Raw genomic sequence first — 22324 nt, 5'->3', positions numbered from 1 at the left:
TTTATACTATTTTTTACAGTCTATGGTTTTACATTAAGCAGGTTGCGCTGCAACTCGTCGTCCACCAGAGGGCAGAATTAACACAGAAGAAGAGTCGCACTCATTTCTCTGCACTTTTGTGAACACATCACTAAACTACTAACTACTTAACTGTAAGGTGAGAAGTAAAGGTAATGTGATTGTTTTTATTTTGCTCGTGTTAATAATGTTTCTTAAAAATATATTTACAATAAGTTACCACGGAAATACGATAAATATCTTGACTATAGCCTAAACTTTTAACCTGTTCATTGTTTTCCAGCTCGTTTGTCACACTTGTGTCGCAAATTTTGCCTTTTATATAAAATGACTTTGTCTGTGAAATGCAGGCTAATGTAATAATCGATTTATGATTTTATGACCATCAAAGTTTTTGATTACATGCACCAGCATAAGCTAGTTTTAGCTGGCCTCTCAGCTTGGTTTTAGTTGGTTTTTCTAGTGTAGCAAGCTGGTCTAGCTGTGTTTTGGTCACTTTTTAAACTGGACTTAGCTGGTCAGGAGGGAAGACCAGCTGAGCTGACCCACCAGCTTTGCCAGGCTGGGAGAACCAGCTTAAACCAGCTTAAATCTGGTCTTAGCTGGATATTTCAGTAGGGTGTTTTTACTCAGTAAATCATTATTACAAAAAAATCAAGGTTATATTTTTATAGAATGTTTTTATTTTGTAAGATGATTTTATTTTGGAAACCGTAGCAAAATCACACAAAAACTTTCCCTGGTTCACAGGCAGAGCCAGACAGCTTCAACATGTTTCATTGATTATTTCTAACATCTTCCCACGTTTAAAAAACTGTAGTATATTATAGTAAATACACTTTGTTAATGTATCCTACAGAATACATTACACAGTTCAAAAACACTATGTATAGGAAATTCGCTACAGTAAATACTATTCGGATTTGTAATGTGTTATAGGCTGCTGAATTTCTGAATCAGCAAACTACACAAAATCCTTTGGTCAATATCTAAGTAATTGTTTGGATTTAACTGAAAAAAAGGAGTTGTTAATAGGTACTGGTCTTTTCAACCCATTTAAAGGGCACGTATATTATGCCTATTTTTACAATATGTAACACAAGTCTAACGCCCCATTCAGACAGCCAGCGTTCAGCAGTAGCAGAGCGACGCAATCTCATTCATTTCAAATGAAACCTGGCGACTCCCAGTGACATGAAAGAAAGTGACCGTAGGTGACCGTATGGAAGTGTTCAGCGACGCGAGAAAGTTAAGAAAAGTTTAACTTTATGCAAATGTTGAGCGAATTTTGGGAGCGACTACCAATAAGAACGAAGCAGTGGAGTCCAAGTCATTCTTCTCTCGTCAGTTACTGGAGTGGACAGTACTCATTTGTTTATGACAAGCAGATTTAGAAACGCCTCATTGAAAGAGATGGACGACACACAGCGATAACGTGCTGGCTGGCTGAATGGGGTGTAAGGTATGCCCATGAGTCTATATAGTTTCAGCTCAAAATACCCTTTTAAATCATTTGTTATAGTATGTCCAAAATCCCCTATTTGGGTGGGAGCAAAAAAGCGCTGTTTTCATAGGTGTACCTTTAACCTCCAAAGACCTGGATGTTTGCACCATAATACTTAATTCTTTGTAACTGGAACCTGTTGTACACAAACATGAAAAATTACACTGCTTCATGTTCATAGAAAAATATTTGGTTATATATTTATTGATTCTTCCTAACCTCAAATAGCTTGAAGAAATCAAAGCTCGGTCATAGGAGGTTAAATGTAAATGAGTTACTGCCCTCACTGCCTTACCAACAGACAATAAGTACTTTGGGTTAAAAATAGATCTGATTCCTGTGAATACAGTCCCAGACAATAATATCTTTAGCTGCATTAGTGCTACAATGTGCTAAATAAAGCTTTTGGGTAAAATTAACCAGTCAGTCAGTGGTCACGAGTGGGGCTTTGTTAGTGTGACTTCACGTTAAAGCAGACATATCATGCTTTTAAATCTGTCCTTTTTACATATAAATCATCTATTTGTGGTCTATATAAAGCAAAACTGCAATGCTTGGGTCTGAATTCCTCATTTTTATAGCCCCACAGGCCCCCTTTTTTACCCCTTTTCTGATGTGCATCGGAAAGCAACTCGTTTTGGTACTGTCTTTTTAAATGCACGTCATACCCTGCCCCCTCTCCAGGTTGCAGAGATGACACTCAGTTAAACTCCACCCCGTTCGGCCATTTTTGTAGTTTTATAGCAGAGATACGATTATCTAGCGGCACAGAAACGTTTTATTCACTCGTTATTCACAAAAGTCAACTAAATCAAGACTTCCATCCAGCCTTACATGTTCGCGCCAGAGTCGGAAATGGAGCAAGATGAAAATGAAGACGACGAACCTGCAGAACAACGTCTTCATATGGAGGTATCGCAATGGTCTGTTAATGCCGGCTGTCTTATTTCAGAATATTAACAATTATAAAGTTGACTATTAATTTTAGTTAATTGTAAGTTGTTGTAATATGCTATAACTTAATCCCGGGTTGATGACCAAATGCGACATCCGCAGGCTGCAGCCTTCGGATTGAGAAACAGCACTGCTAAACCATGACCACCGTGTACTTTACTGTTTTTAAAGTTATTTACAGCTTACCGAAGTGCTCTGCTCGTCGTCTCCAAAGATAGAAGTAATTGACCCCTCAATCAGACGAAGTCTATCGGCAAATCCTACTTTATACTGGTGGAGGTTGGTGAAATAGTTATCCTTGAAGTGCTTCGCGCACTAAAAAATGACATTTCTGTGAAAAATAAAACTTAACCGGGCACAGGTTCAACAACCAAACATTTTGATTTACTCTCTCGTAACTTCTGCATCCTTGAGCTTGGACTACAATATCGCAGCGAGAAATTGAAAATGGCGGATTGCTCGTAGTGTTGAGCTGGGAGTCGATGTCCTTATTTAGCAGTTCCGCTGCAAATACTGTGACGTAATTGTTCAAAAAACGTAATAGATAATAGAAAAATCAGAACCGGTTGGAAAATATGACCAAAACAGAATATAAAGATATCAACAAAGCACCTGAAGAGACTAATTTCAACTTTTATGTACTTCTAAACACTACAAATATACAACAAAATGCATTTAAGAGCTAAGAAAGTGGATTTAGCATGATATGTCTCCTTTAACAAAATAATCAAAACAGCATAACTCCATTCACACAGCATTTTCATCCCAGAAAATTTCAATCAAATTGGCAGAGAGGCTTCTATGTGAACATAAACATATCCCGCAAATGTTCTGGGATCGCTCCCGTAATGGGGACCTAAACATTGCCATAACATTTACGGAAAGTGTTGTGTGTGAACAATGACACAAACAATACCGTAAGCGGCGTGCGTTAGTGAGGACACGCCTGTCATCGCAACAAGAAGTTATGGTTCAGCTCTTTAAAATGAGGGATTTACATGCAGATAAACACTCACAATGAGAAATGTCTGCAAACTGGATGGAAGCAGAGATCAGTGAGCTCTTTACTATCCAAGCTGAAGCTGAGATCATTCACCAGCATAAAAGAATAGTGCTTCATACACTCATATGATCTTATAAACAAAAATGCATGCGAGTCATTCCAACAAGATATATAAAACAGGGGTTTCTTTATGACATGCGTGTGAATGCACGCACAGATTCTGGAAAATCATTGGCAATGTGAAAGAACCAAAAATCAAATGATCCCGGACAAATCCTGGACGCATTTTTGTGTATTTTCCGTAATGTCTGTGAGAAAAGGGCTCATCAGACTGCTTTGGTATAATGGGGGTTAAAAAAAGAAGAAAGGGGATTTTTTTCATTGAGGGGTGGTTGTGTTCACACACTACCAACACACATTTATGTCCAAACATTTCGTAAAAGTGGATTTTCCATAATATGTTCCCTTTAAGATTACATTTCTGTGTGAATTGCTCATTAATGTGTTCTGTATTAAGTGTTGCTTTAATGTTACTTTGATTTATACAGAAATATATTCTGATTCTGTGTAAATAATGGCGATGTTCCTGTGGTGGTACAAAAGCCAAAGTCATGTGCCACATGCGCAGTTTGCCTACTAATACTATGCAGTTAAAGTTTGTATTGTTTAATTTATGGCAAAGTAGATACATTTGAAGCAATTTGTAAAAAATAACTAAGTTTTGGGACACACCAATGCATACTTACTTAAGATGACACAGACGCTTTGGAAAATGAATGTGCTTTATGGATCTGACATTACGTGAAATAAAAATGCTCTTTTATTATTATCCTCATTGTGAATCACTGTTACCTCTGTTTATGTGTGCAAGGGGGAACTCATTTATATATATTGACTGTGCATGTCAATGTATACATGTGTTGCATGTATACTGTTTTTTTGTATGTGTAAATGACAGTGTGTATGTGTGTGTGCATGTTTGTTTAGGGAGGGTGTCTCTTTTTCCTGAGGAAAATGCCTCATCATCTGGTAGCAAAATGAACGGCTGCCTCCGACATTCCAGCAGAAGGCCCCAAAATCTTGGAGAGTGAAACACACACACACACACACATACACACATAACTTTCTCACTGTCTTACTCTCTATCACACTCGCAGACACGGGGATGGATTTGCCATGAGCTGACTGCCCACTTCACTCTAAGGTAAGATGTTTGTGTTATTTTATGTTTTAAAATCAGAATAAAAATATTTATTGTGCTTTTAGTAATTAGTTTAATGTCATAGCAGTCAATGAAATGTTAGAACATAAATTCACTTTACAGTTTTCTGGTCCATTCGTGAGATCTTTGTTTCAATTAAAAGGTTTGCATATGTACAAGGTTTACCATCATTTATTAAAGTATTATTATTAATATTAATTATTATTAAAGTTAATATTAACAGTAAATTAAGAATAATAAAGGAATATAAAAATCAACACACATTTTTTTTTATAAAATGGATTTTTGGCAATTTGTTAACCTTATCTTGAAAAGTAAAGTTTTTACCAAAGGTTTTTAATCATACTGATATCACGGATGTCAATATTTGGTACCCATGCAAAGTCTCTGTTAAAGTTTTTATATCATTTTTTTCTTTGTTAAATAAGGGCAAATAACAGAATTGTCACGTCCATAACAGAGAAATTTCATGTCCATAACATATTTTTTCCTCATAAATGCGCACACAAACTTTTTATTAGAAAATTATTAAATATTCTTTGAAAAGCCATCCCGTCCATTTATTTGCTATTACTGTTTCTAGTTTGTGCCTTTCAATTCACATATTCCTACAAAGTATGGATTTACTAAAACTGTTTTGTCACATTCAAAATGCATGCATGTTTCCCTCATCTAAAATAGAAAACAGGACTGATATTTTTCTGATGTCTGGACTCTATCAGCTGCTGTTTAGGTTATTTGAAACAGAGGGTTCAATATATTGATAAAAATGCATTCTCTAAGAATTTATACTTTAAGTTTTGACTGCAAATTTCACATCCATAATTCTGGAATAATAATATCATATATATAATTATATATATATATATATATATATATATATATATATATATTAGTATTATAAATATATATATATATATATATATATATATATATATATATATATATTAGTATTATAAATATTGTTTTGATTTGTATTATTGATGTTTATAAATATAACAGTAATGATTATTAAATTCTTAATTAAGTCACTGATATATTGTCAATTACCTAATTAGCACCACTTTAGAAAAATAATGTTCGTTATGTGGCGTGACTTTTGTTATGGTGAGAGGGTGTGGTAACATTTTAAGCTTTACGTTAATCTTAATATAATTATGAATTGTGCATAATAATGTTGTGTAGAATTGCATTGTTTTTTGTTTTTTTTTAGAAATATTGTCCTGGTGATACAGAATTGTCTTTAAAAAAAAATTAAATCACACAATGACTACACGTTGTTCACTGTATGTTGTCTATACCTAAACAAACTCATTACCCCCTGGTGCCAAAAAAGCCCCTCTACAGGCGAGACACGTGGACATCACTGCGCACTGATTAATATGCTGCAGAGTGTATTTATAGACATTTATATAATCACAACCCACCCTGTCTCTACAGGGTCATTACAAAGCCCAGACTCTAGTATTAATATAATTAATGTTTACGATCTAAAACTGATTATATGTTAGATTCGATTGTTATGTTTTGTTGTGCAATGTTGAGCAGTCAAATGTGCACATCACAACACATCTATCTACTAATAAAAACATTGTCATGATTTTACTGTATTTGCATTATTTATCGTACCGTATAGCACTGACAGAGACAACTGTGGGATCTTTAATCTGTGAATTTTTGTTTAATTTTAGTTTATTTTAGTCTCTTTAACCACCATCATTGGATGCAAAGCAAGGATTCTCTGTTTATAATGGTATAAATCCCATGAGACATTTCAGAAAGTGAGTGTTTGTGAGAATCTCTGAGGACAGGAAACTATTCTGACACATCTGGATGTGAGATTTCTTTTTAGATGATTAAAATTGCTAACCCATAGACAAACACACACAAATATGCTGTTAATGCACTCCGCTCACCGGAATACCGAACAATGAGAATGCAACAAGGCAAAGTCATTTAGGAGTGCCTGAAAAGGGCGGTTTGAACAGGTCATAGTGGACTATCAACATGATTAGTGAACATGATGTAAACATTTCTGTAACACCTAACCCTAAATGTTATATGAATATGTATATAATTATATATATTTTCAAGATTACTGACTGCATTACTGATTGTGACCAATGGTGTCAATTTTGTCTTTTAGTTAACCAGTGCAAGAATGCCCATCTTTAAGAAGCTGCCCAGGAGGCTCAAGAATAACCAGAGCAATGGTGATCTCATCCAAAAGAGTAACCTTGCTAACGGTGAACTCATCCTTAAAAGTAACCATAGCAACGGGGAACTCATTCTGCCACCATCCGATCTGAATCCGTTTGAGGGGGCGTGGGCAGGTATAGGGTGGAATAATGAAGAGAATGGGGTTTGGGAAAATGGACAGGACTACCAAAGATCATCTCAGGTGAGTGAGGCGCTGGAGAATGAGGCAAACACAGAGCAGCGTGGAGGGTCGAAGGTTAACGAAGGATCGAAAGAAAAGAGAGGAACTCTGGAACGGATTTGTGGCTCATCACCATTGAAGACCCTGGGAAAGTTAGGGAAAGGACTTCGTATCACTGGAAAAAATGTTTGGGGTGCTGCCCCTTCGACGCGGAGTGCCACCCTCCCGGCAACACCTTCCTCAGGAAAAAAGAGAAAAATTAATTATAGACGAGCCTCAGAGGAGATCATGACTTTACTGAGGTGAGAGTCTGAATGTTGCATGTTTTCTCCTGTAATTTGCATTATGCAATATTACTGTACACTTAAAAAAAAATGCAGTATGAAGGTAAAACGGTTAATTCAAGTTAGTATTTTAAGTTTTGTCTTTTTCTGATAAGTTGACACAACTTATCATTTTTTGACAGTGTAGTTACTTTAATGTAACTTTACTGGTTAAGAATGACACTAAATCATGGGTTTGAGTTTAAGGTCTTATAATGTATTTATATGATTAGGAGCATCAAAGTTTCATTTTACTCATTGATTTCACATTTATTTTAAATCTTTAAAGGAAAACACCACCGTTTTTCAATATTTGACAATGTTCTTACCTCAACTTAGACAAATTAACACATGCCTTTCTTTATTCAATGTGTGCACTTAATCTTTGTACAGAGAGTAGTGAATGTGTTAGCATTTAGCCTAGCCCCATTCATTCCTTAGGATCCAAACAGGGATGCATTTAGAAACCACACTGCAAAAAAATTATTTTCAAAAAATTTTTTTTGTATTTTCAGTAAAAATATCTAAACATTCTTAAATTAAGATGTTTTTTCTTGATGAGCAAAACGTCACAAGAAAATAAGTATAGTTTTTAGACAGGAAAATCTAATTTTGGTGATTTTGTGCATAAAACAAGCAAAAAAAATCTGCCAATGGGGTAAGCAAAAAAATATTGAAAATTTTTCTTAAACACTAAATTCAAGAAAATTTGCTTAGCCCATTGGCAGATTTTTTCGGCTTGTTTTATGCACAAAATCACTTAAATTTAATGTTTTTGGTCTAAAAACTAGACTTATTTTCTTTAATCATTTTGCTCATCAAGAAAAACCATCTTAATTTAAGAATTTTTTAGGTATTTTAATTGAAAATAAGACAAAAATACTAAGATTTTTTTTTTCTTGAAAACCATTTTTTGCAGTGACTTCCATGTTTTCCCAATTTAAAGACTGTTACATGAGTAGTTACATGAGTAAGTATGGTGGCACAAAATAAAACGTGGCGATTTTTTTATGCAGAAAAATTAGAGCTATATTGTATTGCGGAAAAGCAGTTTGCAGCACTTCAGCCTCGGCGCAGTAACATCATCACTCCTGACTACCCCCTCACTGCAAAGAAACGAGTTTCTTACTTAGTATTATTGTCTTGTGTTCAGTAGAAATATCTAGAAGTTCTTAAAATCAAAATGTATTTTCTTGATGAGCAAAATGACCTAAGAAAATAAGTCTTTTAGACAAAAATGATAAAATTTAAGTGAATTTGTGCTTAAAACAACAAAAATATCTGCCGATTTTTTTCTCACCCCATTGGAAGATTTTTTTTTGCTTGTTTTAAGCACAAATTCACTTAAATTGTATAATTTTTGTCTAAAAACTAGACTTATTTTCTTAGGTAATTTTGCTCATCAAGAAAAAGCATCTTAATTTAAGAATTTATAGATAGTTCTACTGAAAACAAGACAAAAATACTAAGGAAGGAAGTCATTTTTTACCGTGCTCTCGCTCAAATTTCCGCCATGCAATATAGTTCACATTTTTTAATTGCTTAAAAAATCAGCACGTTTCATTTTGTGCCACCATACTTACTCGTGCAACTACTCATTGAACAGTCTTTAAATAGGGAAAACATGGAAGTGTTTGGTGGCTTCTAAATTCTTCCCTGTTTGGATCCTAAGGAATGAATGGGGCTAGGCTAAATGCTAACACATTCACTTCGCGCTGTACAAAGATTAAGTGCACGCATTGAAAGAGATAGGTATATTAATTTGTCTTAAGTTGAGGTAAGAACATAGTAAAATATTGAAAAACAGTGGTGTTTTCCTTTAACACGACTTTAATCAGTCAATATTACAGAAATCAAGGTTATATTTTCATGTAATGTTCTTTATGTATGATGATTTGATGTAGAAAACAGTAAATTACAAAAGAATATGACTGTAGTAGCTGGCTTTTCACAGGCTGTGTCGACACACTAATATTCAGACATGATAAAATGCTACATAGTCATTTTTTCTAAGATTAAGTTTTTTACTCCTTAGACTGGCAGGCCGTCGTAAAGAGAGCGAGCGCAGAGATAGTCTGCCCACAGGTGATCTGACCACCGAAGACGATGAAGACAGTTGTCGTCGTCCCTCATTCCTACGTATGGTCAGTCTGAGCAAGCTCAAACGTGACTCACTAACAAACAACAGTTCCCAGGGGTCCGAGCAAGAGCTGGTAGAGGAAGAGCAGCCAGTCAAACGCAGGGAGCCGCTATCAGGTAACATTTAACCTCTGTACTTGTTTGTACTTTATCAAATGAAACTTTTTTATGCTCCGAGTCAAAGGTCTCAGTGTTTTTCCCATATAAAACATTGCTTTTAATGACCAACAACATGGTCCAAAAGTCTTTGTGAGACAGGAAATTGCATACCTTCTTTGTGCTGCAGATCCTACCTGATAAGCTCGGTGCAAGAAGAGAATATCGGAACTGTGTACTTATCAACACACAAGTGATCGAACACATGGCAGTATAAAAGTTAACACAAGTCTTTTCTCACTTTTGCATCTTTAGTGTTGGAGATCTTGCAGTTGGTCAATCAGAGAGACCTGCTGCTTGCCGACACGCACATTCAAGAGCTCGAGAGGGAGTGTGAACTTGATCCCTCCCCGTTGACACAAACCACACCCACTTCAACCACACCCAGCACTGCAACAACGCCCTCATTGGCCTCATCCCCCTGGTTCCCCCTGCTTGCTGGTTCAGGCAATGACGAGTCCGGTCCAAGCATGTGGGATGCCGGGCTGCGTAAAGTGAAAGACGTAGAGCTGCTTTACGAAGCCCTTCAGAATGAGATGTGGGATGTGGTGAGGGAGTCCCTACGTCAACCCTGCACCGGGCCTCAGCTGGGTCTTGTGGTTCTGGTCATACAGCAAGAGGAGCAGGCTGACAAGGTCTGGGCACTGCACCAAGAGGCCCAGGCCAACCTCCAAGCCGAAGATAACTCGGAAGACCGGCCAATCTCGCGTGAGATCGCACGACCCTCCAAGCGACCCAGGAGGCTGCGTCAGGGATGGGTGGAGGCCATGGGAGAGGCAGCCGACTGGTGTCTTCCACAGCCAGGAGGCATCGCCGCAGGTCAGATGGCCATGTATTTGGAGCGTCTGAGGGGCAGGGTGGTGGAAGATATGGACGCAGCCCGTCGGAACGTGGTGGCGGTGTATCCTGAGGAGTTTGGGGTGTTTCAGGTCTACATGCAGAGTTATCACAGGGCGGTCGCCAAACGGCTGAAGAGCATCACTTGTGGACCCATTCAGATCACTGATATATACTCGCTGCTGGATTGGATCTACAACATTTACAACAGGTACACGCACACGTGTAAAAATAGAAAGCGGAACGAGAATGTGAATGGAATGTGATGTGGGTTTTACTTTTTTTAAACATCCTCCCTTCGGGCCTTTTCTCGCAGTGATTCTTAATCGCCCCGTGGAAGAATTAGCTCAGGTCTATTAATAACAACTGCATTGTTTATCGTGAACAACACTGCTGCCGGATACCTGAGGGAAATACCGTATATACACAAGAAAACAACACAAACACACAAGTGAATTAAACACGTATGTATTCTAATATTGTGAATTTGTCACAGGGACGTCTTGGCTACAGTTGGAGCAATGGGCACAATAGATTGTGAATCTCTAGATCCTCTTCTGCCAGAAGATGTCATCGATCGGCTGGAACAGGACTGTGTCGACACTGTTTGGGTAACACTAGATCAAATAGCGAATTGACTGCTAACCTCTGGAATTAAACAGTTCAAATAATTCCCATGATGCTTTGTGTCCTCTAGGAGAAGGTGACCACAGAGCTGTCTCAGGTTTTGGAGGATGAAGAAAAGCGATGGGCACAGACGTTGCACATTGAAGAGTATCAATCTGGCCTCGCCCGTTCTATTATACAGGTAATATATACTCACACACCTACACACGCTACATAGGATCTATGCTTTAGTAATTGCTTCCATAAGATGAATCACTTTTTGTTTGTTTGTGTATGCACTGTATATTGTGTTTGATTTCTCTTCAAGGGTCTTTGTGAATGTTTTCCTTATATCTTTATGTCTCTGTCTGTCCCAGAGGTTGAAGGTAGATTTAGACAGATCAACTGCTGTCAGTCAGCCATTAGGAGCCAGTATTGCTCGCTGCACCTTAAATGGACTTGCGGATTTCCTGCACAGGTGAGATGGAAAAGTAGATCATATAATGATGATTCGAATGAGTAAAGATCATTAATGATATTAATAATCTGAACATATTTCAAAACTTTTAAAGCTCCTAAAACCCAGAATATATACTAATCAAGTGTGTGTATGTGTTTGTGTGTGATATTTAGCTTCCAAAGAAAGGTTGAGGTGTTCCATAACACACAGTCGGAGTTTGGAGATGGTGGGGATGGTTATGTCTCCAGGACAATCGCTCTTGTCAACTGTGTTCCACCTTTCAGGTTTTTATCTTTATTAACATATCACCCTCATTCAAGCATTCTCCACCTGTTGGATGGGAGATTGATTGTATCTGTGCGTTCACACCAGACGTGGAAGAGGCGGCAAAAATGCGCTGTTCATGCTTGTTGGACACTTGAACATTTAAAGTTTAAATGCTTCATTCGCTTGTGAAATTCTAGTTATTCGAGATATTCAAGCGTAAATTCGTGTTATGGGAGGGTGCTTATATAGCTGAAATTGAGCAAACTTACCAGATTGTTAGACTCCTCACTCTTCCAAACAAGATCCTTTTAATTCCTGTAAAACTACAAAGATGTCTCATGTAGTGATGATGATTGTCCTCCATTGTTGTTTTGTTTTTAAGCCTCCGCTTGCTTCCTATAATCAATAAACTCCTGATTGGTTAACGCAGCACGAAAATCCGCCAAAGTTCCGATTTTTCAACTCGCGCTGACCACGCCGCAGGATGCCTATTTGGAGGTTTGCATTGACTTAACATGGAAATCGCGTCTGGTGTGAAGGAAAAATAGTCTTTAAGGTGCTGTGTGTGGATTTTAGCGGCATCTAGTGGTGAGATTGCGAATTGCAACAAACAGTTCAGTCGACAGCTCACCCGTTAATTTTGAAATGCATTCGGTAGCTGCCTCAGGACAAACATGTCGGACAATATGGATGAATTGAGCTTTGTAGTAGACCTGTTTGAGTCGTGACTCACTCGGGTCTTTCACCCGGATCTTTAAATTATGCTGCGTTCCAGGCAGGTTTTTAAACCCGTGAATTACGACTTCAAAACCACGACTCTATGCGTTCCAGGCAGCCTGTAACCCGTGTTTTTACAACCTTCTACCTGTGAAAGTGCAATGGAACGGCAGTCAAACTTGTGACTTCCCACCGTGAACTCGTACTAGATCGATGTACTCCCAGTGCAGAGTCGTGAGTCGTGGTTTTGAAGTCGTGATTCACTGGTTACAGGTTGCCTGGAACGCAGCATAAACTCATGAGTCGCGAGTCTCTAGTATCATTAACCCGGATCAGTTGAGTCCTACTACAATTCAATGTAAAACCATAAACAGCGCCACTACACACACAAACCTCTTTCAACATTATTAATGAGACTTCGGTCGCTCTACAGATCCACTCGAGAGACATGTGAATCTGCTCTGACTCAAGAATCTTTTAACTCGTAACCGGCTGATCTGTAACCGACTGATCCGCGCGAACTGTCTCTCGAATCAGAGCCGGAAACACTGCAGATTCGCAGATCTGCCGGAAACATTGCAGACTCGAGACTCTCCGGCTCGGGGGGCTACATAATCAGGACACCGTTTTTTCTATATTTTCTCTATATTATTATGCTATTATTATTAGACCTATTTTTTTAAATGGTCGAACATACACACCAAACCTAAAACCTATAAGCCTGTTATTTCAGAAGTGAAAGGCTTTTGTTGTGGATTTGCTTTTGAGGAGACTTCAGTCGCTCTATAGACCCACTAACCGGATCCGGTTATTGGATCTGTAGGGCGAGAAAAGTATCATGAGTCCCAAGGTCTGCGAGTCTGCAATGTTTCCGGCTCTGAGAATCTTGAGTCGCGTGGATCAGCCGGTTACAAGTGGGTCTGTACTGAGTTTCCTTGGTGATTTAGCAATACTGACTCAAGTGACTCACACAACCCGGCTCACTTTAGTGAGTGACTCACAATAACCCGGATCCTTGAAAGGAATCGAGTTTGCCACGCCTACTTTGTAGAACAATTTGTCCATTTTAGGGCTACTGTAGAAACATGGCGCCGCAGTGGATGTAGAAAAACGGGTCATTCTAATATAATAAAAACAATACAGTTCATTGTGTAAGGTCTTTATACACCACTGATAATATAGTTATGTATATTATATTATATTGCATTTCTGTTAAGAGATCCTTCTAAATGTTACACATTGCACCTTTAAGGGGTGTTTACATGACACAAATTTTAACTAAAATATTTTTTATGTATTTTGCATGTTTATTTATCTCACAACATCATTTTGGTGGCCTTAAAACGAAAGTTTAAGTTTTTGAAAAGATGTCTCTGTGTAACTACAAAAAATGGAAATTTGTGAAAACAATGACATAATGCACATGTGTATTGTAGTACGTGTACAGAAAATTGTTTGACATTTGCTCAACGTCGTGCCATGAATCTAAAAACAGAACACATTATTTTCTGTGAATGTACGCACACCGGCGGCGCCTGGCAGCATTTTTTCATAGTTTTACATTAAATAACATCATATTTGTCCCAAATCGTTAGCAGTTAACAGTGGCTGCTAACGTATATTTTTGCATTTTGAAGTAGACACTCTCTGACTAAGCTTGTGCTATTTAATGTGCACTTCCGGTGTACGATACCTCCGAGTTGTCCTAGACGCCAATCAACGCGGCACTGCGCTTCTCACCCGGTGTGCCTTTAGTGTAGTTTTTAACGACCACCGGCTGAACCAGTTTAATCCGCTTACCCGCTTCCTATCCCTACCGTGTTTATATATATAAATATATATTAATCTCTCCCAAGGGTTTTTGTCCTCCTAGGAGTTTTCCCATTATTACTACGCTCGCTTGTACGGTTTATTCTTAGCCGCTGTATTCTACTTCTTATATTATCTATTGATTATTCTATGTTTTCCACTACATCTACTCATGTAAAGCTGCTTTGAAACAATTAACAATTGTGAAAAGCACTATATAAATAAAATTGAATTGAATTAAATTCAACTATAATGTATTTTAAATGTGATCTACATTTTTATTTTGAAAAAGTAAACTTTTTCTTAATATATATATTAAAGGCATTTAAAAGGCATTTATTTTCAGTAAAAATGAAGAAAATGTTTAAAAAGTGAAAATAATGTGCCTAACGGGTATTTATTAGGAATAAAACTATTTATTTGGTACAGTAAGGGGTCGGTGTAAGGGAGGGCTTTTATTCTCCCAATAATAAAGCATCCATTTAATCATGTTATTACTGCATCCTATTAATGTACAAAAATGTTGAGGTGCAAATAATATCTGTGAATATAAAGTATCATCTAATTACTATTTACACTTCTTTTACATGGTATCTAACACTATATGCACTTAGTGTAAATAGCCGCTGCCAACATTAAATGAATTGGTGTCTAACATATGCAAAAAAGTCTCTCAAACCTCTCCTTGAAATTTTTAAATAAAATTATTATGCCATAAACTACAGTAAAACACAATGTAAGATGTAACTATAATATGATACTTACCGTTTTGTACTGTATAGGAGTTTTGTGGAGCGCTGTCATATGTGTGACCCCCTCGGCAGTGAGGACTTCTCGCAGCGAGCTCATTCCTCTCTAGAGCGAATCGTCAACCACTCTGTGCGAGTACTCGCTGACATACTGTTTGAAAATATCAGGGTGAGATATACAAACGCATTCACATTCGGCACATACGCTCTGGTTCCTAGTGCTTTAATTGATCCATTTTCTCTCATGATCCCAGCCATTCTTTGATAAGCTGGTGAAGAGGAAGTGGCTGGAGAACAATGAGGCCTTTGAGAGCATTGAGACGTCTATTAAACAGCACTTTAAAAAGTTTCGCAGAATGGACTGCCCTCCGTATCAGGTATGACACACATCCAAAACCCATACATGATCTTATTAGACAAACACTTACTGGTGGGATTGTTGGTTGATTGTATGATTGATTGATAGACACTGGTGAATGAGGTGCACAGGCGGGTCCTGGTTGAATATGTTCGTGCCATCATGAGGGGGCGGGTCATTTGTACGTCACTCAAAATGAGGAAGAGAGTGGCATTCCGTCTGCAGGATGAAGCCAAGCAGTTGAAGGCTCTATTTAAGGATCTGGTGTGTGGAAATAAATCGATATGCAGTCGTCATTTGTTGAAATTGTTATTAAAAATACTAAATATAAACTATTTCATCTCCTCTCTTTGTTTCTCAGGAGTCAACTGCTTCCTGGTTGGACAGTCTGATTGTTCACCTGGCTGACATCATAGTGTTAGAAGACACACCTTCTATTCAGATGGAGGTTGGAGTTTTGGTGAAGGAGTTTCCAGATATACAGTAAGACCAGCGGAAAAATAAACACTATTTAGGATATGAGGTTATTAAGAAATATGAGGAAAGATCAGGCCGTAGGAATCTGCAATGAGTAAAGCTATAAAAAAATGATACAATTGATATCAAATTGTAGAACAGGATGCACATTTAAGATAAAGGAAGGAAAGAATTGTTTTAAGCTATAAAACTGTTAGCAGGCATGTTACTTTTTAGTAACAATTTTCTATGTTGAAGTTTGTTTTGAGAAAAAAGTTACTTTTTATATCATTTTTTACAGGAAAAAGAGTTTACTAGAAGTTCCCTAAAGGATTAGTTTACAGAAAGATGAAAATTCTCTCAAAATTTACTTACCCTAATGCCGTCCCAGATGTATATGACTTCCTTTCTTCAGTTGAACACAAATAATTTTGTTGGATATTAAAGTGCTGTAAACATGGTGAAGACCTTAAAAGCGAAACTCCCATTGTTAAAATAATTTAAATGACACCAGTGGGATAATATACAGTGGCAAGAAAAAGTATGTGAACCCCTAGGAATAAACTGGTTTTCTACAGTGATTTACCATAAAATGTGATCTGATTCTCATCTAGGTCACAACAACCAATTAATACCTATTCAATTTTTTTATTGAATTTTATTTATATAGCGCTTTTCACAATTGTTAATTGTTTCAAAGCAGCTTTACATTAATAGATGCAGGAGAAAAAAGAAAAATTGATGGACATAATAAACAGCAGAATACGCAGTGGCGATTCTAGGGAGGGGCCAGCGGGGGCCAGTGCCCCTGTGACAACAAGCTTGGACCCCCTTGTGGCCCCCCTAAATGTGGGGTGTGAAATTATTTGTACAAATTTTTTGCGATCGTTGTTTTTTACACCCGTAATTAGACAGTAGCATAAACATGGTATTTGGCCTGTTAATGTCTTTAGTGCACACTTAGTATTTTTGTCTTGTTTTCAGTAAAAATATCAAAAAATTCTTAAATTAAATAGCTTTTTCTTGATGAGCAAAACGACCCATGAAAATAAGTCTAGTTTTTAGACCAAAAATATCAAATTTAAGTGATTTTATGCATAAAACATGTATTTAGGGTTTAAGAAAAACTTTTAAGATTTTTTTCTTACCCCATTGGCAGATTTTTTGCTTGTTTTATGCACAAAATAACTTGCATTTGATACATTTAGTCTAAAAACTAGACATATTACTAGACTTAATTTTTAGATTAATTTTAAAATCAAGTGCAGTGCAATGCAGAAAATAATATGACAAGAATAAGGTCTTAATGCAACTGGCCCCTCTAACAGTACAACTGGTCTAGATCCACCAATGAGAATACAGCGGCAAAGATTAAACTGTACTAGCGAGTGTAGTAATAATGTAACGTATAGAAGAGGGTGCTAAGTTAAGCCAGTGTCAGCTGACTTCCCAGGAGTTGAAAAAACCTACTTGGAGAAAAACTCTCCTGGCTTTTTAGAAAAAAATCCTAGGGGAAAAAAACCCTCAAGAGAAAGCCAGACACAGCTGCTTCTATAGAGGATATACTATATATTAGATACTATTTTATAAAATTTTATGGGAAATAAAACATTTAAAATTATATTTATATATACATGGATAAATAAATTAAACGGGGGCAGCCGGTGGTCGTTGGTCTGGCCGGGCATCAACATCGGTTCACATAGAGGTTCCCATTGCGTATCTATTGAAACATACAAATCAGCGTGAAAAGTTCAAATTTGGCAGCACACCAATAACATCATATTTTGTGTCTTGACAAAACACTTATATGACATTTAGAGACAACATTTTTTGTTTTCAAATGAAAAAAAAGAAGTCATTTAGATGGTATATGCGGGATTCATTCGTGAGAGATTTTCCATTTTTGAGTGAACACCTTTGTTGTTTCAACCCAAAATATAAACATTTTGTTGGTTATTTTACCCAAAAGCAGGGTTTGTCACTTTTTGAACAAATGCTGGGTTGAAAATAATTCTGTATTTTTATGAGTGTATTGGTCAAGTGTCTTGTCAATCTTAAAATCCCTTCAAAATTGAATCTTCAATCTCTGGCACTCAGCGATTTAATTTACATCACTTTGCTCTTTATTAAACAATTGCATTAATACAATTTTGCTAAAGACTTTTAGACTTACGGAAGGGTAGAGCCTGAATGCTGTCGTCTTAAAATGCTTTCATTCAAGAAAAATCTGACATGTTTCCCTTTGACTTCCGGGTGCGATTGAGGACTATTTTTCACAACACCTCTCAGTTTCCTGAGGTCATTCTAAGAATGTCTGTCTGAAAATAGTTACTGAGGTGCTTCGTCTCTATGCCAACTTTCCTTTATGTGGAAGGGACCCAGTGCATGGGAGGGAGCAGCAGTCAGTAAACAGGGGAATAGGTGAAATGTGACCCCACTTAGTCCAATGTTTTTGTTTGGATGAAGGGGAGCATTTGTGTGTGCTCAGTCACTGGCTGGCAGTGCTCCTGCTTGCTGACGCACAACCCTCCTCGGCAGACAGGAAGTGGCTCTGGAGTACTTCCTGTTCCTGCCAGGTCACAGGAGACTGACTGGTGCCACGCTCCTATCAAAAACACACCCACACAAACTGAAGATCAAAAGCAAAAAGTGGAGGCTAGTTAACTTTACTTTGTGCTTAGCACTGTTTCCTGTTTTGGGCTATCTATGATATAGTCTGTGACACATTGTCACATTGTTATCTATATTTGGGACAAGCCATGTTTGCAGTATATAGTGCTGACTTGGACTATATGAGCCATGATGACCAGTGGTGAGGGTCAGAAACATTACAAGTAATCACTTTGGCCTACTGTAATCAGATTACATCTACACTTTAAAAATGATGGGTTGTTTAAAATATTAAAACTTTGAATGAAACCAAAAATGGTTGACATTGCTGTGAAAAACCTTTTAGGCACCTTACATAATTACCTCGCACTGAGTTTACGTTAACCATTACTATCTTTTTCTGTCTACATCTCTCAGGAGAAGACACATCTCTACTGTGTTAAATGTCCGTGGGATGGTGCATCAATCAGACCGTCAGGAGATTCTAGCAGTTGTTCGGGATTTAGAGAACAGCGACAGCTCCATTAATCTGCCCAGGGATCGTGCCCTCTTCTCTGAAATCGCAGTGGCCAAAGACATGCCCTGTCTGGGGTTGGTTCTGATTCGATGCGCTCTGACTGTGTCATCATGGGTCGCCAGCGCCCGACCGCATCGTAAACACAGCAGACGGAGCCGGAACGAGAAGCATGCGGACGGGAGAACCCAGTCGTTGCGTACAAAGCGTTCTGACAGATAATAAAATAAGGCATAACTACAATGCACATCATTCTTAAAAAAAGCACAATTAACTATATAGAAACAAAAATCATAACACATACAAAACTAAAAAAATGAATGTATTGTTAGGACACAAAAACAAGTAGGGAAAGATCTATGTTTATCAGAAAGTTGAATTTATTGTTGTCAGCCCTTATAGATGGTTTCAACATACAGTGACAAGAAAAAGTATGTATATAAATTTGTCATAAAATGTGATCTGATATTCATCTAAGTCAAGTGTATTGACAAACATAATGTGTCTAAAGTAATTAGACAAAAAATTTAGATCTTTCATGCCTTTATTAAACACACTCATTAAACATTCAAAATGGCAGTGGAAAAAGAACCCTTAAAATTAATAATTTATTGACACTCATTGTCAGGAATAACCTCAACCAGGCGCTTCCTGTAGCTGTGGATCAGCCCTGCACATCGGGGAGAAGTTATTTTAGCCCATTCTTCCAGATCATCTCTATTGGGTTAAGATCTGGGCTCTTATATTGCCACTCGAAAAGGTGGATTTTGTTATTCCGAAGCCATTCTGTTGTGGACTTGTTTCTGTGTTTTGGTTCATTGTCCTGTTGCATCACCCACCTTCTATAGAGTTTCATCTGACGTACAGACATTCTCACATTATCCTGAAGAATTGTCTGATATACTTCGGATTTCATCTTCCCCTCAATGATTGCAGCTGGCCAGGATCTAATCCAGCAAAGCAGGCCCAAATCATGATGTTTCCTCCACCATACTTTACAGTTGGGATGATGTTTTCATGATGATATGCAGTGACCTTTCTACGCCAGATGTAGCGCTGTGTGTTTTTCCAAATAGATCTTATGTTCATCAGTCCACAAAACATTTTGCCAATACCGCTGTGGAGTGTCAATGTGCTCTTTTGCAAGCTTTAGATGTGCAGTAAACAGTGGCTTCCTTTGTGGTGTCCTGCCATGGATACCCTGCTTGTTCAGTGTTTGTGTATTGTAGACTTATTCTAGTTCTACTGATGCCTTTAAATTTTTGGCTGTCATTAGGGGTTGTTTCTTTACCTCACTGATGAGTCTTCGTTGCACTCTTGATGTCATTTTGACTGGGCACCCACTTCTTGGTAGAGTAGCAACAGTCCCAAATCGTCTCCATTTGTAGATTGTTTGCCAAACTGTAGACTGGTGAATTTCTAAAGTCTTTGAAAAACTTTGTAACCCATTTCAGCTTTATGTAAACCAACATTTCTTGATCGTAGCTCCTCTGAAAGCTCTTTTTGGCGAGGCATGGCTCACATATAAGCGTGTTCTTCTTGTGCAGAGCAAACTCCAAAAGTTTGAGGGTTTTTTTATCAGTCAAAGTAGCTGTAGTCCACACCTTCGAATGTATTATCTTAACGAGACTCCAGGTGTACTAAAACTTTACTCAAATTAGCTTTTTTAAGGTCATTAACTGAAGGGTTCACATACTTTTTCCACAAGCGCTATGAGGTTGTTTGGTTGTTCTCCATAAAGACATGCAAGATCAGATATTTTATTTTATTTTTAGACATTATGTTTGTCAATACCCTTGATTTAGATGAATATCAGATCACATAAGTATATCAGGCATTAAGTAGGAATAATTGATGACAGGCATTTGAATTATTCAAAAATAATGCACTCCCAAGGTGGTAATGCGGGACGAAGCAAAGGGTAGTTTAAGACACTTGACAGGTTATGTGTGTGTTTATCGAAAAACAATGCATACCCATTTCTTAACCAATCAGAATTAAGCATTCAACAGCCCAGTGGTATAAACTCATCTGTGTAAAATGAATGTATACAATGTTTAACTACAGATCCTCAAAGTCTTGCCTGGCTACCAGAACCGCACAGTAGTGATCCATGCTCACGGTCTCCCTTCGACTTTTGGAAACCGAAACATTTTAATTTTTTAACAAGGTATTTGTTGCAGAGGTCAGTTTAGGCAATAGCCAGACCAATAAACAAGCACAGACAGGAAGTTAGGTTCGGGCCAGGAGCGTAACTGCAGCAACCCGTGTGCATCTGATGAAACCGTCTATAGGAAATAGATTACATTTATTGCTCAGGCTATTCACACTCAGTCAATCAACTAGATGTGTTTGGGCAGAACCTGGTCAAGGGAGACCAAGATGAAAAGTAATAAACAACAAAGCATGTCCTTCAGAACACAGCTGCGGTTGAATCAAATACTCGGCACTTAAAAAGACAGGAAATCTCTGGCTTTTATACAGGCTGTTAATAGGCTGCTGTGTATTGTGTATAGCTTGTTTGAACAAACACTTGATTTGAATGAGTGGCAGAAGCCTCACTGCTGTAAAGTTGAAAAGCTAAGAAATTCAGCATGAACTTATATAGGCTGTGCTCAATGCTGTAGACAACAAGACTGCTTAAAACTCCTAAAATGGTTTTTATCTGGCTGTATGGTTCCATAAAAAATGTTTGATATTCACAAAAACTTTCTGTTACACAAAAGGTTTTTGTATTGGAAAAGGTTACACAAAAATAAAAGAATATGACAGAAATCATTATTTTAAGAATCTTTCTATTTGTCTTTTTGGAAAAGATGTGAGTGTGACTATAAATCACACAACAGAGCAGATATATGTAGTGATGTCATCAGGTACAGCTCTACAATACATACATCTTTCAGGTGTAAGTTTTAATTGATGCCATTTATGAAGAGCAAACGCTTAAGTGGTTTAATCATGACTGATTGTGACATTTTAAAAACATGTTTATTTGTTGCTGTTCTTTTTTTGTTTTTCTGTTTAATTTTTATACATATTTGAGCAAAGACATTACAGATGAAAAATGATGATGTTAATGTACATTGATATTGTTTCAAGTAAATAAGAAATAAAGACCCATTGACTGGGAAATTATGTAAAACCTAATTAAAAGTCTGTTGTTTACTTGTCGTTTTCTTTTTAATATTCCATGAATATTTACCATTAATCATTATTTACATTACATTAATGCATTATGC

The 22324-nt window shown here is 37.4% G+C and overlaps 1 protein-coding gene across 2 annotated transcripts; it reads left to right on the top strand.

The window, feature by feature from the left end:
* The first annotated feature begins 71 nt into the window (after positions 1 to 71).
* Positions 72 to 22225, top strand: exoc3l2a (exocyst complex component 3-like 2a). 2 transcript variants are annotated; one of them, XM_065293523.2, is made up of 14 exons: positions 72 to 157; positions 4467 to 4683; positions 6848 to 7383; positions 9440 to 9660; positions 9955 to 10747; positions 11033 to 11147; positions 11234 to 11344; positions 11520 to 11620; positions 11776 to 11886; positions 15178 to 15313; positions 15399 to 15521; positions 15611 to 15766; positions 15864 to 15985; positions 18989 to 22225. In XM_065293523.2, the coding sequence occupies exons 3-14, from the start codon at positions 6863 to 6865 to the stop codon at positions 19305 to 19307; spliced, it is 2829 nt and encodes a 942-aa protein (XP_065149595.2). In that variant the 5' UTR covers positions 72 to 157; positions 4467 to 4683; positions 6848 to 6862; the 3' UTR covers positions 19308 to 22225. The 2 variants fall into 2 exon arrangements, with proteins under 2 accessions (XP_065149595.2, XP_065149596.2); XM_065293524.2 differs by having other exon boundaries at positions 83 to 170.
* Positions 22226 to 22324: the final 99 nt, after the last annotated feature.

Source organism: Paramisgurnus dabryanus, chromosome 5 (genome assembly GCF_030506205.2).
Source record: "Paramisgurnus dabryanus chromosome 5, PD_genome_1.1, whole genome shotgun sequence".
In the NCBI taxonomy this organism is placed as follows: domain Eukaryota; kingdom Metazoa; phylum Chordata; class Actinopteri; order Cypriniformes; family Cobitidae; genus Paramisgurnus; species Paramisgurnus dabryanus.
The sequence above is the reverse complement of the archived record's forward strand: the minus strand, read 5'-3'. Positions and strand labels throughout refer to the sequence as shown.

Bases quoted from the DNA above. Each gene is read 5' to 3' on its own strand.
- exoc3l2a (XM_065293523.2), top strand. From the start codon at position 6,863: ATGCCCATCTTTAAGAAGCTGCCCAGGAGGCTCAAGAATAACCAGAGC. The intron at 11,887-15,177 runs GTTTTTATCTTT...TGTACTGTATAG, and splicing joins AACTGTGTTCCACCTTTCAG to GAGTTTTGTGGAGCGCTGTC. The intron at 15,522-15,610 runs GTATGACACACA...ATTGATTGATAG, and splicing joins TGGACTGCCCTCCGTATCAG to ACACTGGTGAATGAGGTGCA.